The sequence below is a fragment of the Quercus robur genome, chromosome 1 (genome assembly GCF_932294415.1).
Source record: "Quercus robur chromosome 1, dhQueRobu3.1, whole genome shotgun sequence".
NCBI classification, from domain to species: domain Eukaryota; kingdom Viridiplantae; phylum Streptophyta; class Magnoliopsida; order Fagales; family Fagaceae; genus Quercus; species Quercus robur.
This window is the reverse complement of record NC_065534.1, coordinates 3,727,491-3,741,718: the sequence shown is the minus strand read 5'-3', so window position 1 is coordinate 3,741,718 and position 14,228 is coordinate 3,727,491. Positions and strand designations below refer to the sequence as shown.

Genomic DNA, 14,228 nt, shown 5'->3' with positions numbered 1-14,228 from the left:
CTTTTTTTTTTTTACAAACAATAATCACCACTCAAGCTATACCCACTTATTTCACTCAATTCAATTTCTGAATTTTTTTTATTTTTTATTTTTTTATACTGTACTGGTACCCTTAAAGGACTTCTCATGTCCTCTTGGACGACTTTTTGGATCTTCATTCAGCTTCCCTCTGAAGCATATTCAAACATAAATTTTTTACTTGATTATGGGCAACTTTCTAAATCCCAATTCAATTGTCTATATGATTTACTATGTAGTGAAAGGCTTGGAGGGCATCTTTCTCTTCCATGTGGTTCTTCCTCTAACAATCTCTTCATTTCCACGCTTACCTTTAACTTGGAGGAGATATGTATACCTTAATGGTACTTTCTCAAAGTTACACAAGAGTCCACTACCTTCAAGAATTTCTGATGCCAGAGAAAATCCATTTAGACTAATGCCATTTTTATGTTTCAATCCATCCTCAAGAATTCCACCTTCGTCCGGATTGCAAAGGGACTGAACTATGTCTGAATTTCCACATTCCCTTCTATATTCTAGTATGATAGTGGACAGTTTGTGAGACTCCAAGATCTCATCGGGGATGGTCTGTTAAAAGAAAAAGAAAATTGAAGAAACTCAAAGTTGACAGGCAAAAGATGCAATGCAATGTTATTTTTGTGTAGGGTGATAAAGATTCGGTCAAGTGTATCGATCGCTAGACGGGACACAAAAGTGACACGTGATCTTTTTTGGATATTATGTCATGTCTGTGTCACATCTAAAAGCATTAGACGCAAGTCAAATCTATTTGTGTATTACCTCAAGCATCCACCTTACGTAATTCACATTGTTTACATGGTGGTTCATGTCCAAATCAATTCTCTTGACCTAGAAAACTGCAATATTCAGCATATGATTATTTTGCTTTGGAATGTGTATAATAAGGTAATGAAGTGTGCATTTGGGAAGCGCGTTTGCACTTCCCAAATGCATGTTTTGCATTTCAGCTACTTTTTTTTTTTTTTTCTTTTTGAGCCGAAATATTTGACTTTTTCCATGAACAGTGCACACACGGACCCACAAATTTCACTTTTCAGCAACTTTTTCATTAAAAATGGGTCTCACGGTACTATTCACATATTTAAAAATTATTTTGCTATAGTGTTTTTCAGTTTTCAATTTTCAGTTTTCAGCTGTATTCAAACGGACCCGAAGTTTAGTTGTCTTTTATTTACCTTCAAATTGGAGTCCATATATCTTGCTTTACTATCCAACTTATTATTTTGCTTTGGAATGTGTATATTAAGGTAATGAAGTTGAGTTGTCTTTTATTTACCTTCAAATTGGAGTCCATATTTCTTGCTTTACTATCCAACTTAACAATTTTTTCTGGACAATCCTTTTTGATTGCTTGCTTGTCTATGAACCAGGGTGATATTTCAGCCCTCACTTCTTCTGGCATTTTTGAGAGGCGCCTTGTTTCCTGGTTCATCATCACCCAGGTGCTGTTTCACATTTAAGTTATTAGTACAAGCATATGTAGTAGAAGTAGAACCCAATTTAGTAGGTATTAATTAAAGCTTAACTGAGTTGAGCTGAGTTTATACTTCAAAGAGATATGATGGAAATTAAGTTCATAAGAAATACCTGATGGCACAGGCAAAAACATGGCCTGTGGCTTGACTTCTGACAAGCCAATCTCGTCGCATTCCATTTTTCCCTGATGCTCCAACCCATGTATCAATTTCCACTACCTCTCCCCTGCAGGCAGAAAAGTGCCATATGAACTTTTGTGCTATGATTAGGGTTCATGCTAGAAATAACCCTAGTTTATAGTTGGAAACTAATTTATCAACTAAGAAAGTTGTATATAGTATTTTGGTCTATAATCTATAATGAAGATAAATAGTTAGGGGTTTGCTCCAGAAATATACTTGTTTATGTTTGTAATTTTAAAAATGAGGTAAACTCAAACTTAAGTTGATACATTACTAATAAACAAGTCAAGCTCAAATATAATGATTTGTTCGCATGTGAAAAAGTTCAAGAGTATAAGACACGATTTAAATATATCTAATAATATTATATTTTTATATGTATTCATATATAAAAAAATATTCATATAGACTTGAAATTGAATTGTGCAAGTTAGTAAAAAAGTTCAAAAGATATCAATTTTTTATTTATAATTTATTGGTAATATAAGGTTGTAGTATAAAAAAAATTATATATAATTTGTAACAATCCTAAGATTGGTGAATATAATTTTTATAAGTTAATAAACAAAAATCATTCTACAAATTTAGCTTAAATTATATCATTTTAACTATAATATGGTTATTAGTATAGATTTGTAGAGGTTTAAAAAAATTGTAGTTGTAGTGTTTATTATATGTAGATAAAGATTAATTAAATTAACTCATGATTAATCTCAAACATATTCAATAAATAAATAAAAAATAAACGTGAATATATAATATAATTCGGTAATAAACTCAAACTCGGCCATGTTCGACCAACCCTAAACTTTTAATAGTTCGTTTAGCTCGTATGCAGCAGTGTTACCAAGTTTTGAAGTGGGAGAAAGTAGTTTGCGTTATAATGAAAAGAGATGCAGATAATTTTACTTTGGACAACGTACTAAACGACAGCGTACGTATCATTGAAAAGGGTGGGAAAAAAGAGAGGAGAAAAATAACCGTGCGTGTTTAGATACTGCTTATTTTATTGAAATTGAAAACTTATTCCTGAAAGTATTATAAATAAAGGTAAAAATTAATTGAATTAGTACAGTGGAGCCCATGAATAATATCAAAATGTGCAGTGTGGTCTATAAATAGTAGCAAAAATAAGCTGAATAGTAAAATAATTTTAATTTTCCATCTCAATCCAAATGCACACATAGTGTCCGTTTGACATGATTAATTTTGCTAGTTTATTTTACTATTTAGCTTATTTTTGCTACTATTCGTGGGCCACACTGTACCTTTTAGTACTATTTATGGGTCCTATTTTACTATTTCAGTTAACTTTTACCTTTATTTACAGTACTTTTAGTAAAAAATTTTCAATTTCAACAAAATAAGCAGATCCTAAATAGACCCATAGTCAGAAAGTTTAAAGGTTGTCAATCAAGGGCCTTGAGCCATTTAAATATGTAGATCATCAAAAGGTAAAGAAGGATAATATAGGACTAACCAAATTGGATAGTGATCCACTTGAACGTGCATCCTTGAGACAACCCATATAAGATTGTTCCTCACCATTCCGTGTGTGGCACCAAATCCATTGCTCAAAAGACCAGACATCCATACATGATTTAATGCTGTTTCCTGGATAATAATGAATACTCCTAAGTGCAACCATATAAAAAAAAAAAAAAAAGATACACTAAAAGAATATAATTACTTATCACTTGCTATATGAGACTTTCATATATCACCTATCATAAAAAACGCGATTCAAATACTAATTTATTTTGTTGTTGAAGTGATTCAAATATAATCTTCTTTCATATTTTTGTGCATGTGTGATTGAAAAAGGATGGTTGAACAAGTTCTTTTTTATTCTCACCTGAAGAAGATTGAGGATGCTCTCAAGAGTCGCAGTTTTATCGGGACCAACTTCATAGGACCTTATGACAACAGTTTGCCTGTACCCGACACCTCCTTCAATGATGAGCCCTTGGCGATGAGGATCCACAGATCGCTTCTTTGTTGGAATATTTTGGCGAAGCTCTTCTGTGGTGATGCTATTTCCGTTAACAGAAGTAAATGAATTGTATGTGCTTGCAACTCCAGCAGGTTGGCTCAGTGTATCAGGCTTCATGGAGGACATACTAGAAGTTCCATTAATTCTTATGTTGTTTAGCTTTTGCTTGTTTTGGTCATGACTATCTGTATTGGAAGATGCCCTTATAAAATAGGATGGATATGAGAAAGCAGCCATTGTTTTCTCATGTAAATGGGATAAAGGTTGGAACAGAGAAATGGGCAATGAAATAGCTTTATAGATTGAAGGCTTGTGTGTGTTAAATAAAGGACAAAATTTAGAGAAATTTGTCATAGAGCTGTAAGCATTAAAAAAGCCCTTGTGTGTGTGCTGAAGGGAGGTAGTTTCGATGTCATAAAATAATATAGTGGTGAAACTAAAATCCTTGGGCTGATCGACAACAAAGTTGGAAGCAAGGGTAGATGTCTTTTTGTCACTTCTAAATGTAAGAAATACATTGTGAGGGAATTATTGTGGCTTTACATTTGAATTTCTTGGATTTTTCAAGTAGGCCAAGCTTTGTATGCATGTAGCTTTGATTTATAGGAACAAGCAAAAGTGCACAGCCTTCAATTCTCTTTCTCCCCATCTTCTGGTAGACATTAGACAACAAATGGAATGGTTCTTTGACCAATTAAGCTGGAGGACACCCCCCCCCCCCCCCCCCCCCCCTTCTTTTTTTTGCATGCTTGAGACAGCATTGGTCTTACTGTCCATTGTTTTGTTGGAACAATTATACTTAAAAAAAAAAAAAAAACACTAAATGATATTTTTTAGATCATATAAATGAGAGTTATGAGACCAACAATAGTATGAGATGAAGTGTGTATAGAATTTCCTCTCATTTAGGCCACTGCAGTTATAAAAATGCATGAGAGGTGAATTTGTAGGGTTACAGTCTTATTTTATGTGAATTAAGAAATTCAATAAATAATTTTAACCAATATTCAAAAAATTCATAAAATTACTAAATAAAAAAAAAAAAATAAAAAAAAGATCAATCATACACAAAAATTAAGGTGTCAACCATTTCTCAAGGAAAACATAAATGTCCCAATGTGATAAGTTCATTATTATAAAATAGGTTACAAATCCCTCTCAAGTTTATAGCTAACTTGAAATCTACATCAAATACAATAATTTTAACTCTTAATTAGTATTTAATATTATCATGCCCCAAATTGATTGAATATTGATTTTATTTTGGGAGAATCGTTTAAATATTGAACTGAATTAGGTGAGTGTGTGTTTTGTGGGTGTGTGTTGAGTCTTACATCAGGCATATACTGGGTTGATTTAGACTTTATAAACAACCATAAAAAGTCTTACTTATGACTATACTAGTCCTTTTGGGGTATAGTGCATACGTGGTTAGAGCTTAATTATATTGTGCGGATGTGTGATGAGTTCCACATCCAATATATACGAAGTCAATTTGGGTTTTATAAATTACAATAAGCCTTAATTGTGTTTAGCCTAATCATTTTAGGGTACAATGTTGATTCTTTACTTTTTCTTGGGTCAATACAAGATCCTTTATGTTTATATTCTAATAACCTATATAGATTCTTTTTTTTTTTTTTTTTTTTTTTTTTTTTTTTTTTTTTTTTTCTCTTGGCAATTTGCAGATCCTTTATCATGTTCTAAAAACCTATATAGATCATTTTTTTCTCTTGGGAATTTGCAGGTGAAACTAATCTAAGAAGCAGCAAATGGGAACCCCTATCCCACATTTTGTGAAGATCAATTTTGATGTAGCAATGAGAGAAGAAAAATCTTGCATTGCAACAGTGGGTAGAAACCATGAGAGAAATTCTTTTGTTTGAACTTTAAACTGTGTTAAGTTGAAGAACAAGAACCACTAATAGCTCGTTTGGGAGAAGGGAAATGAATGAAAAAAAATAATTTTAGATCAAGTTGAGCGCATAGAGCACCCTTAGCAATATCAAAAGCAGTTGAGTTGGAACATAAGAATGTGTTTTCTAAAGGGGATGCATTGAAAGTGATTTTGCCCTTACATAATTCTTCTTTGCAGCCACATTGATTAATTGAGCATCTCATTCTTGAAGCTAGAGAACTACTTAAAATCCATTTATGGCTAGTTTGTAATTCATACTTTTATTAGATTTTGTGACCAACAATATTGCAATGCATGTGAACTCAATTTTGTAATTTGGAGGGATTTATCCCCAGCTTCCTAGTTCCATCATCATTTTTTTTGTCCTCTTGAGTAGATGGCAACTCTCTTACTTCTTTTCTTCCTTTCTGAAATGTATTGTTTATTTAGGTAAAAACAAAAGGTAAAGCCAAGTTGAGTATTCATAAGATTATAATTTTTTTTTAAAGAAGGAAGAAAGAAAAGAAAACAGAATCAAGGGGATGCAGTATGGTCTCAAAAATGGAATTAGCCCCCCTTAAAACATAGTAAGACAAGCAGCAATTAGTTAAATATTATTCTTTTTTTTTTCTTTTCTTTTATAGATTAGATGACACTTGAATTCAACCAAAATTAATCATGCAAATTGTAAGCTAACATGCACCGGTGGTTTCCAAGACAGGAGGAAAACTAAAAACATTGTAATTCACGGTTTTGAAATTTGGAATCTTGCGCGTCAAGGCTGATGATTAATGTATTGTTGTCCTTCCCAGTTTTCCACTCCGCCACAATTTACTTTGGGCCATTTTTCTTCTTTCAATATTACTTTGAAATCTTTGTTCATTGGTGAGAAGTTAAAACTGTGTTCTCCTTATATAGCATACAAATTATAAACAAGTAGCAAATATACAATTGAGCCCATTCTGATATTCATTGGAAAACAAGTTTATTCAGTTGTCTTTATATGTTTTACATATCATTTCCTGACCAAATTCATGGATGTACAAGTTTACCAACCCCTCCCAAAAAAAATGAAGAGGTTACTAATACTTCATCATAACACATCATTTTTTCTAACAAAAATTGTATCCCACATCCAACAGTTATGCCAAATAGATACCTATTTTTTTTCCCTTTGATATATATATTTTGATAAGTAATAAAATTTTATTAATACCAAAAAAATGAGTCACCCAAAGTATGCAGAATGTATACAAACGTCAATCAAATCATATATTAAAGGTAAAGAAATTCAACCCATAGTAGACATCCAATCCAATAGAGTTCTTAAAAAGAACAACTTAGTATCCGGTATGTTTCTTTCTATGTTCTCAACACTTTGAGCATCCCTATCCTTCTCCCTCCAAATATACCACATCACACAATGGGGAACAGCTTTCCAAATAATACAATTTCTATGATTTCCAAATCACCCTTGCCAAGCAGCAAATAGATCAACAACAGACTTCCGCGTTAACATAATACACTCTGAATAACCCAAACACTATAGACCATAACTCCAAAGCAATAGGACAGTGAAGCAATAAGTGATCCACCATTACTCTCTCTCTCTCTCTCTCTCTCGGATACAAACACAGCTCCTAGTTTCTATCCACCAAACAGAATAGAGAACAAAGTAGAATTAATAACTTCTATGACCGTGACATAAGAAGAAAAAGGATAGAATGATGAAACAGTACAAAACAAAACAAAAAGGAAATAATTAATTTTATTTATTTATTCTATATGAAACAGCACCGACTTATTAGAAGCTCGAGATGCAGGAAGGATGACAGAAAATTCGAACTGCCAAAGCATACAAAATTAAGATTTGAACTTCAATGATTTTCTTAAATAAAGGATGGTGAAGCCAACAATTGACATGGTGCTATACATGTCTTGTTCATATCATGCCATGCATCTACATCAATGATACCAAAACTAGTTGAATTATGATACAAACTTACATTTAATGGTAAAGGTATTGGGCTGTATTTGCCAAAGAGCTCTACCTTAAACAGCGCCTCTTCCTCTTGTAAGTGCAACGTTGAGGGTAAGGTCTTGAGTTAAAACCTACCAAGTCTGAGTGAATGTATAACTTAAAAATCAAAATTTAAATAAATAAAAAAGGTTTGAGCTGTATTCATTCTTGATACCATAAAACATCTAGAGTAAAGCTTACATAATAAATAAATAAAAACCCCTTATTTTTTTAATTATATTCTCTTTAACAGGAACCCATATACTCATACGCAGGTTAATGCTATAGCCCATTGTAAGGTTTGTGCCTTTATAACAAGCACCTGGGTCTAGTGGCATACCTCAGTTACATATGCTGCTCCAGATGCCCAAAGGACTTGTCAATCGCCCAGCGAAGGGAATAGAAGCATAGGTATAGGGAAAGGTGGGAGGGATGAGAGAGCAAGCAGGCATGGGCATCAAAGATAATAACATTTGAGCAAAGCAAAGCCCTAGAAATCAGCAGGGTATGAATTTGTCTCCTTTGGTATAGGTTGTCCTCGCTTTCTAGGTCCCAATAATCTTTAGTCAATAAATCACTTCATAGCAAATCAAATCACTTCCAAGAAATAATCTGCTACCCATCACTCCCAAATTTTAATGGATCAAATCATCCGTAGAGAGGTGATGAACCTCACGTAACAATCTAACAAACTGCCTAAAACAAATAAAACAAACCACCACCAACCATGAACTACCATCACCATATAATTATTGAAGGCCCCCATAACCAAAAAGAAAGTAAACAAAATAATGAAGATTTCTTTGTTCAAGTTGACTAAAGCTTCCTAAGAAATTGGAAGATAACAACTAATTATGCAGAGAAATAAACAGTTTAGGTGCAAGTGCAAATGCATTTCCTCTATTAATTCCAGAATTCATTCTTCAAGGCTTGAATCCAAACACATCTCACATGCCAATAAACCATCAAAAAATCCAGCTGAATGAAAAAACACATAGAAGAAGCTTTTAAGTTCAAAGCTTGAATCCAAACTCCAAAGACTTTTTTTAATATGTAGGCTTGAATCTAAAGATATACAAAATGTAAATGCATCATAGATTCATCCTCCTTCAGGGAAATTGTTCTCAGCTTCCTCATTAAGAAATTAGCAACAAAAATTTAGCAATCATCATTCATGACCAATAAGTCCTATGGGTTTGAAATGCCTAATAAACATTACTCCTCTTTTCTAAAGAAAGATGTCTCAAATTTGCCTTTACAACTCCAAGTATTAGTGAAACTAGTGATGATCAAAATTCTCCTCCTTTTAGAAAAAAAAGAAAAGAAAAGAAAAAGTGTTAGGTTGGGTAGTTTAGTAATATGTTAATCTCTCTCTCTCTCTCTCTCTTTTTCTTTTTTTTCCTATAGAGGATCAGATTGATGCAGCCCTAGAAAAATGATTATCTATTACTTTGTCATTTCGCCTATTCTAAAATTATTTTATGGGGTCCACATGTGAAGTCCAGTTGCAGAAAAAGTCATGTTGTTTTAAAGGTCTAGGTATCAATCTTTTATTTTATTAGTTATGGTCAACCTCATAGTCAAGAGAAAATTTGTAATTTTGGCAATTCCTGTGAATTAAGGGTATTTTAGTAGTTTAATTGGATCTAGAATTTTCTAGGAGACCTTAAGTATCTTAGGTTTTATTTTCTCTTGAGTCTAGGTTAGTCTTTTATTAGGTTTTTAGTTTACTAATCAAACTAAGAATCCTAATACTACTGAGAGTCTAAATCACTAATACCAGAAAGAGTCCATATATATATATATATATATATTATGCTCAATTAATTTAGACAAGATGAAGTTGATTAATTTTATATTGAGTGTTTTGAGCATTGAGGTATGTTGGCATTTGTATGTTCATTTCTTCCCTTTCTCTTCTATTTTTCCCTCTTCAGATTCTCATGGTATTGTTCATAAAACCTGCTAAAGACCATAAAATGCTCTCTGTTTCTTCTTCCTTATAACCCAATCAAGCCCTTTGTTTGTGTTACCTATCAAAACCCTACAACCCCACATTCTTTCTTCTACCAAATAGCCATTGATAACTCATTAAACCACCTTTCAATTCTTAACACAATGCAATAACTATTTTCTTCCATAATTCTAAATGCTAGATCCATAAATTCTCCAAATCCTAAACTTGTAGCTCAACTAGCATCTCTTGGTGTCTCCAATGAATGTGTCTAGGTTCAAATCCCCTTTCCCCCAGCCATCGAATTATCCAAAAAGAGAAGGCACAAGCACAACATGTAAAAGTACAAACTTCCATTCATTTTTTCAAAATTAAAGACCACAACATTTAAAGGTACAAACTTCTGTTCATTTTTGAAACTTAAAGATAAACCAGTAAGTGATTATGTTAATGTGTTGGCAATCCAATATGCTATTTTAACACTTTTTTCCTGCAGTGCACACACACACACACACACACACACACACTACTAACTACTAAGAACACAGAAATTGAGATATGATCATCTGGATTTAAATAGAAGATATTCATTTATGGAGAAGAACCATCTCTGATGAAAAACTAATATACACAGGCACGGTCAACACTTTTTACCAATATGATATTAAAGACATTCCTCCACAACATCAGTTCGACACCTTCATTTTTCTTTTCTTTCTTGAATTCTGTAAATTAAAGATTTAGGTTTTTTTTGAAACTGAGAATAAGGAAACATTAAATTATAATAGCTTTTCTCCCCCCCCCCCCCCCCCTCTCTTTCTACTTCCTTTTCTTATTATCTAACAGACACACCACATCTGGGGATGCTTTTTTCCCCACAATGTTTTGATCTATGGAATTAGAAGTTGCCATGGAATAACGGATAAAATAGTACAAACTACAAGATGTGAAATTTTCACTCCAGTAATTAATTGCAACTCTGGAAAACACAAGGTACTATTCATCAAAATCTTTTATCTAGATTAAGATAATCAAATTCACAATAATACAAGAAGAAGCAATATCCCACCCATCCCATCCTTTTTCTCCTCCAAATTATATTAAAAGAATGAATAAATACAATATAATCTTGTCAGAGAATTATTAGAAACAACTTGATACAGTTGTGAATTTTATCTGTATACCTGTTGTTGACTCTTTGAAGCATAATTCTGCCTCCAATATATAATTTTATTGATCCGATCCAAGGATTGGTTTTAAGTATTGCTCAGTTGCAGCTAACAATGGATCAAAAATGAAATAGGTATTTGACCATTGACTTTTGAAATTTCCAAATTCACCCATCAGCAGCTCCATCCTATAAATCAATCAAGGGAAGAAGATTACAACAACATATGGAAATAATACTATGTAAAAGTGTACTTTCAAGGAAAATCAATGTATTGTCCCAAGAATAATTACCCAATGGTTAGTGGAGCAACTTTTCGTTTGATTGGACTACTCCAAATTATAGACATTGCTCTCTCTCAACAATCACCAGAGGCAGCAAGAATGCCACAATGGGATATTTCAAGTCCTCACTTCAGAAGTTTCTTTGCTACCTAGAATTAAACTCTCAAGGTACTGGACTGCATGCAATCTGTAATCTTTGTCTAGCTGTTTTAGAAGTGCACTGTGTGTACAAGAATCAGGCTGAATTTGTCTATCCAGCATCTCTACATACAATCTCAAAGATTCCTGCCAGTTGCCCATGTTGCAGTTCTCACTTATTAAAATAGTGTAGGTATACTTATTTGGAAGTAGTCCTTTTTCTTCCATCTCCGCAAAAATTTTGTAAGCCTGCTCCATTCTCCTAACTTTGCAAAGACCATTTATCAGAGCATTGTAGGTGATCACATTGGGCAAAACACCCTTCCCCTTCATCTCCAAGAAAAACATATATGCCAGTTCTAGACTCCCCCTACCCGCATGCGCATGAATTAGTACCGTGTATGTCACTACTGAAGGGGATATGCCTTTACTCAGCATCTCATTGAATAACTCTTTGGCTTTCCTAAGTTGTCCATTTTCCAAATGAGCATGAATGATGCTAGTATATGTCACATGATCGGGAACAAGACCATCACGAACTATTTTCTGCAACAAGTCACTTGCTTCTTCCAAATTGCCCAACTTACAGAGCCCATTTACGAAAACATTGTACGTGATCAAATCAGGAGGGAACCCCACAGCTAGCATCTCTTCTTGCATACTTAATGCCTTTAATGTGTCACCAAGTTTGAGTTCACCCACTATCCGAGTTGTGTATGCGAAGCGGTCTGGCTTCAATCCTTCTTGCAACATCTCATCAAAGAAATCCTTAGCCATTGCCAAATTTCCCATCTTGCAAGACCCATTCACCAGAATCGTATAAGTGAAAACATCAGCATGAATACCTTGGTTGACCATTTCATTTTTTATCTGCTGAGCTACATCCAAGTCCCCCAACCTGCAAAGACCATCTATAAGAGTATTATAGGTAATAACAGTAGGAGCAAGATTCCTCCATCGTAACTCACTATACAATAGAAAAGCCTCCCGAATATCCCCCAACCTACAATACCCATATATTAGAGTATTATATGAAACTACATCTGGCGTCACATTCTTCTTTAACATATCAGAAAACCGCTGTCTAGCATCCACCATGCTTCCCAACATGCAGAGGCCATACATTAACGTATTATAAGTTGCCACAGTTGGGTTAACTCCTCTAATTACCATCTCCTCCTCAAAACGTAATGCCTCAACAATCAATCCCTTCTTGCAATAGCCACAAATCAATGGGTTATATGTGTAAGCTGAAACTTTCAATCCTGATTTCAACATCTCCCCAATCAGCCCCTTGGCCTGCTCTAACTCCCCTTTCTTTGACAACCCATTAATCAGCACATTATAGGTCACATTATTCGGAAAGCACCCTCTCCTTTGCATCTCGGACAAAAGCTCGAGTGCTTGCTGCACTTGCCCTTGCTTGCAATACGAATCCAACAAAGTATTATAAGAAACAATCGTCAGCTTAATCCCACTCTCCCCCATCATTCTATAAACCTCTCTAGCTTTAGTTACAAGATTTCTATCCCTAAGTATCCTAAGAATCCTATTACAATTTTTGACATCCGGCAACAACCCATTTGCAATCATCTTATCAAAAACCAACAAGCATTGCTCAATCATGGATTTCTTCGTATAAACCCATAACAAAAGATCGAGAAGCTTAACCGAAACCTCATAACCAACATACCCATCAACCAAAACATCCACAATTCCATGCATATCTACACTAATAACCCTCTCCACCACCCAATAAGCCGACCTCATCAAATTATTCTTCACAAGTATTTCAAGCATAGCACAAAACGCAAACTCAGACCGCTTAAACCCCGGTTGACCCTCAACCCATCGAAAGAACCGCAAAGCAATTCTGGGTCTAATCCGAATCGAATCAAGGACTCGGATGAACAACTCGGGGTCAACAATAACAGCTCGAAATTGATCAGATACCCAGTTGTTGTTACAAAAAGCCCAGGGCTTTTCTTCAATGGTATCGAAAATAAGGTCTCTGTATTGGGTCTCAGAGATTGTAGCGGTGGTAGAAGCTATGCCTATGGTTGTAGTACTAGCGGGACAGTTATGGAAAGAAGAAAACAAAGGGAAGAAAAAACGTACCTTGAGCGCAAAAGGGTGTGAAACTGTAGTAAAGGCTAAAGCTTTAGAAGCTCGCACACAGTGGGTCATTGAGTAGAGAAGCTACACCATGCGTTAGATGTTTTGAGAGAGAGAGAGAGAGAGGATTTAAAGAATTGTGGATGTGGGTTTTGTTGGGATTTGAGAAAGAGACATGGTAGAGGGTTGTTGTTGTTGATGGTGGTGACGGCGGAGCTTGAGTTTGGAAGAGAGAGCTCTGCCGCAGAGAAATGTAGAAGAAGGTGGCTGCTCCGATAGAGGGTTTGAATAAGGAGGTGTAGAAGATGCAGCCATGGATTCTGGACTCCAGCCCAGGGGTTTCGGAGGTTTTGGGTTTTGGGTCCGGTTCGGATCACTGTGGTTCTTTTCTTTGGTTCGGATACCTCCTCCTTTTTTTTTTTTTTTTTGGGTAAATTACCAATTACAACGCACTCCTAAATTTAATCAAATGTTTGACTCAGTATACCCGATTTTCTACAATCGACACTACCTACCCAAATTTCAAAATTATTGACATTTTGACCTAAGCTTAACCATAGCCTAGAGATGGCAATTTCACTATCACATTTCAATCCGTTATCGAAAAGGTAGCGAGATGAAGATGGGGCAAAATATTTGCCCTGATCATTGGGGTAGGGTGGGAATGGATTTTGATCACATTGTTCCATCCTAAATGTATATCACTAAAATTTTATTTATTTTTTAATAATTACAAAATCTATATTCTAACTATTAGAAACTTTGTATATTTACTTATTTTAATTCAATGTTTGATTTTGGAGATTGCATTATTGTTTTGTTATACAATTTAGTGTGAAATTTATAATTTGTATTAGTGTTAAATATTTTGTTTGCATTATTGAGTATTATTGCTTGATAAAGAATTTGCTTTGTTCTATTATGTTGATAGATTAAGGTTTTATGTTATTGTATGGATG

At 34.2% G+C, this 14,228-nt stretch overlaps 1 protein-coding gene across 1 annotated transcript; it reads right to left on the bottom strand.

The window, feature by feature from the left end:
- Positions 1 to 125: 125 nt before the first annotated feature.
- Positions 126 to 13,691, bottom strand: LOC126692731 (pentatricopeptide repeat-containing protein At1g22960, mitochondrial). The gene is made up of 6 exons (XM_050388436.1): positions 11,137 to 13,691; positions 3,556 to 4,002; positions 3,181 to 3,314; positions 1,630 to 1,743; positions 1,319 to 1,487; positions 126 to 588 (listed from the first exon to the last, which is right to left on the bottom strand). The coding sequence occupies exons 1-6, from the start codon at positions 13,339 to 13,341 to the stop codon at positions 250 to 252; spliced, it is 3,408 nt and encodes a 1,135-aa protein (XP_050244393.1). The 5' UTR covers positions 13,342 to 13,691; the 3' UTR covers positions 126 to 249.
- Positions 13,692 to 14,228: the final 537 nt, after the last annotated feature.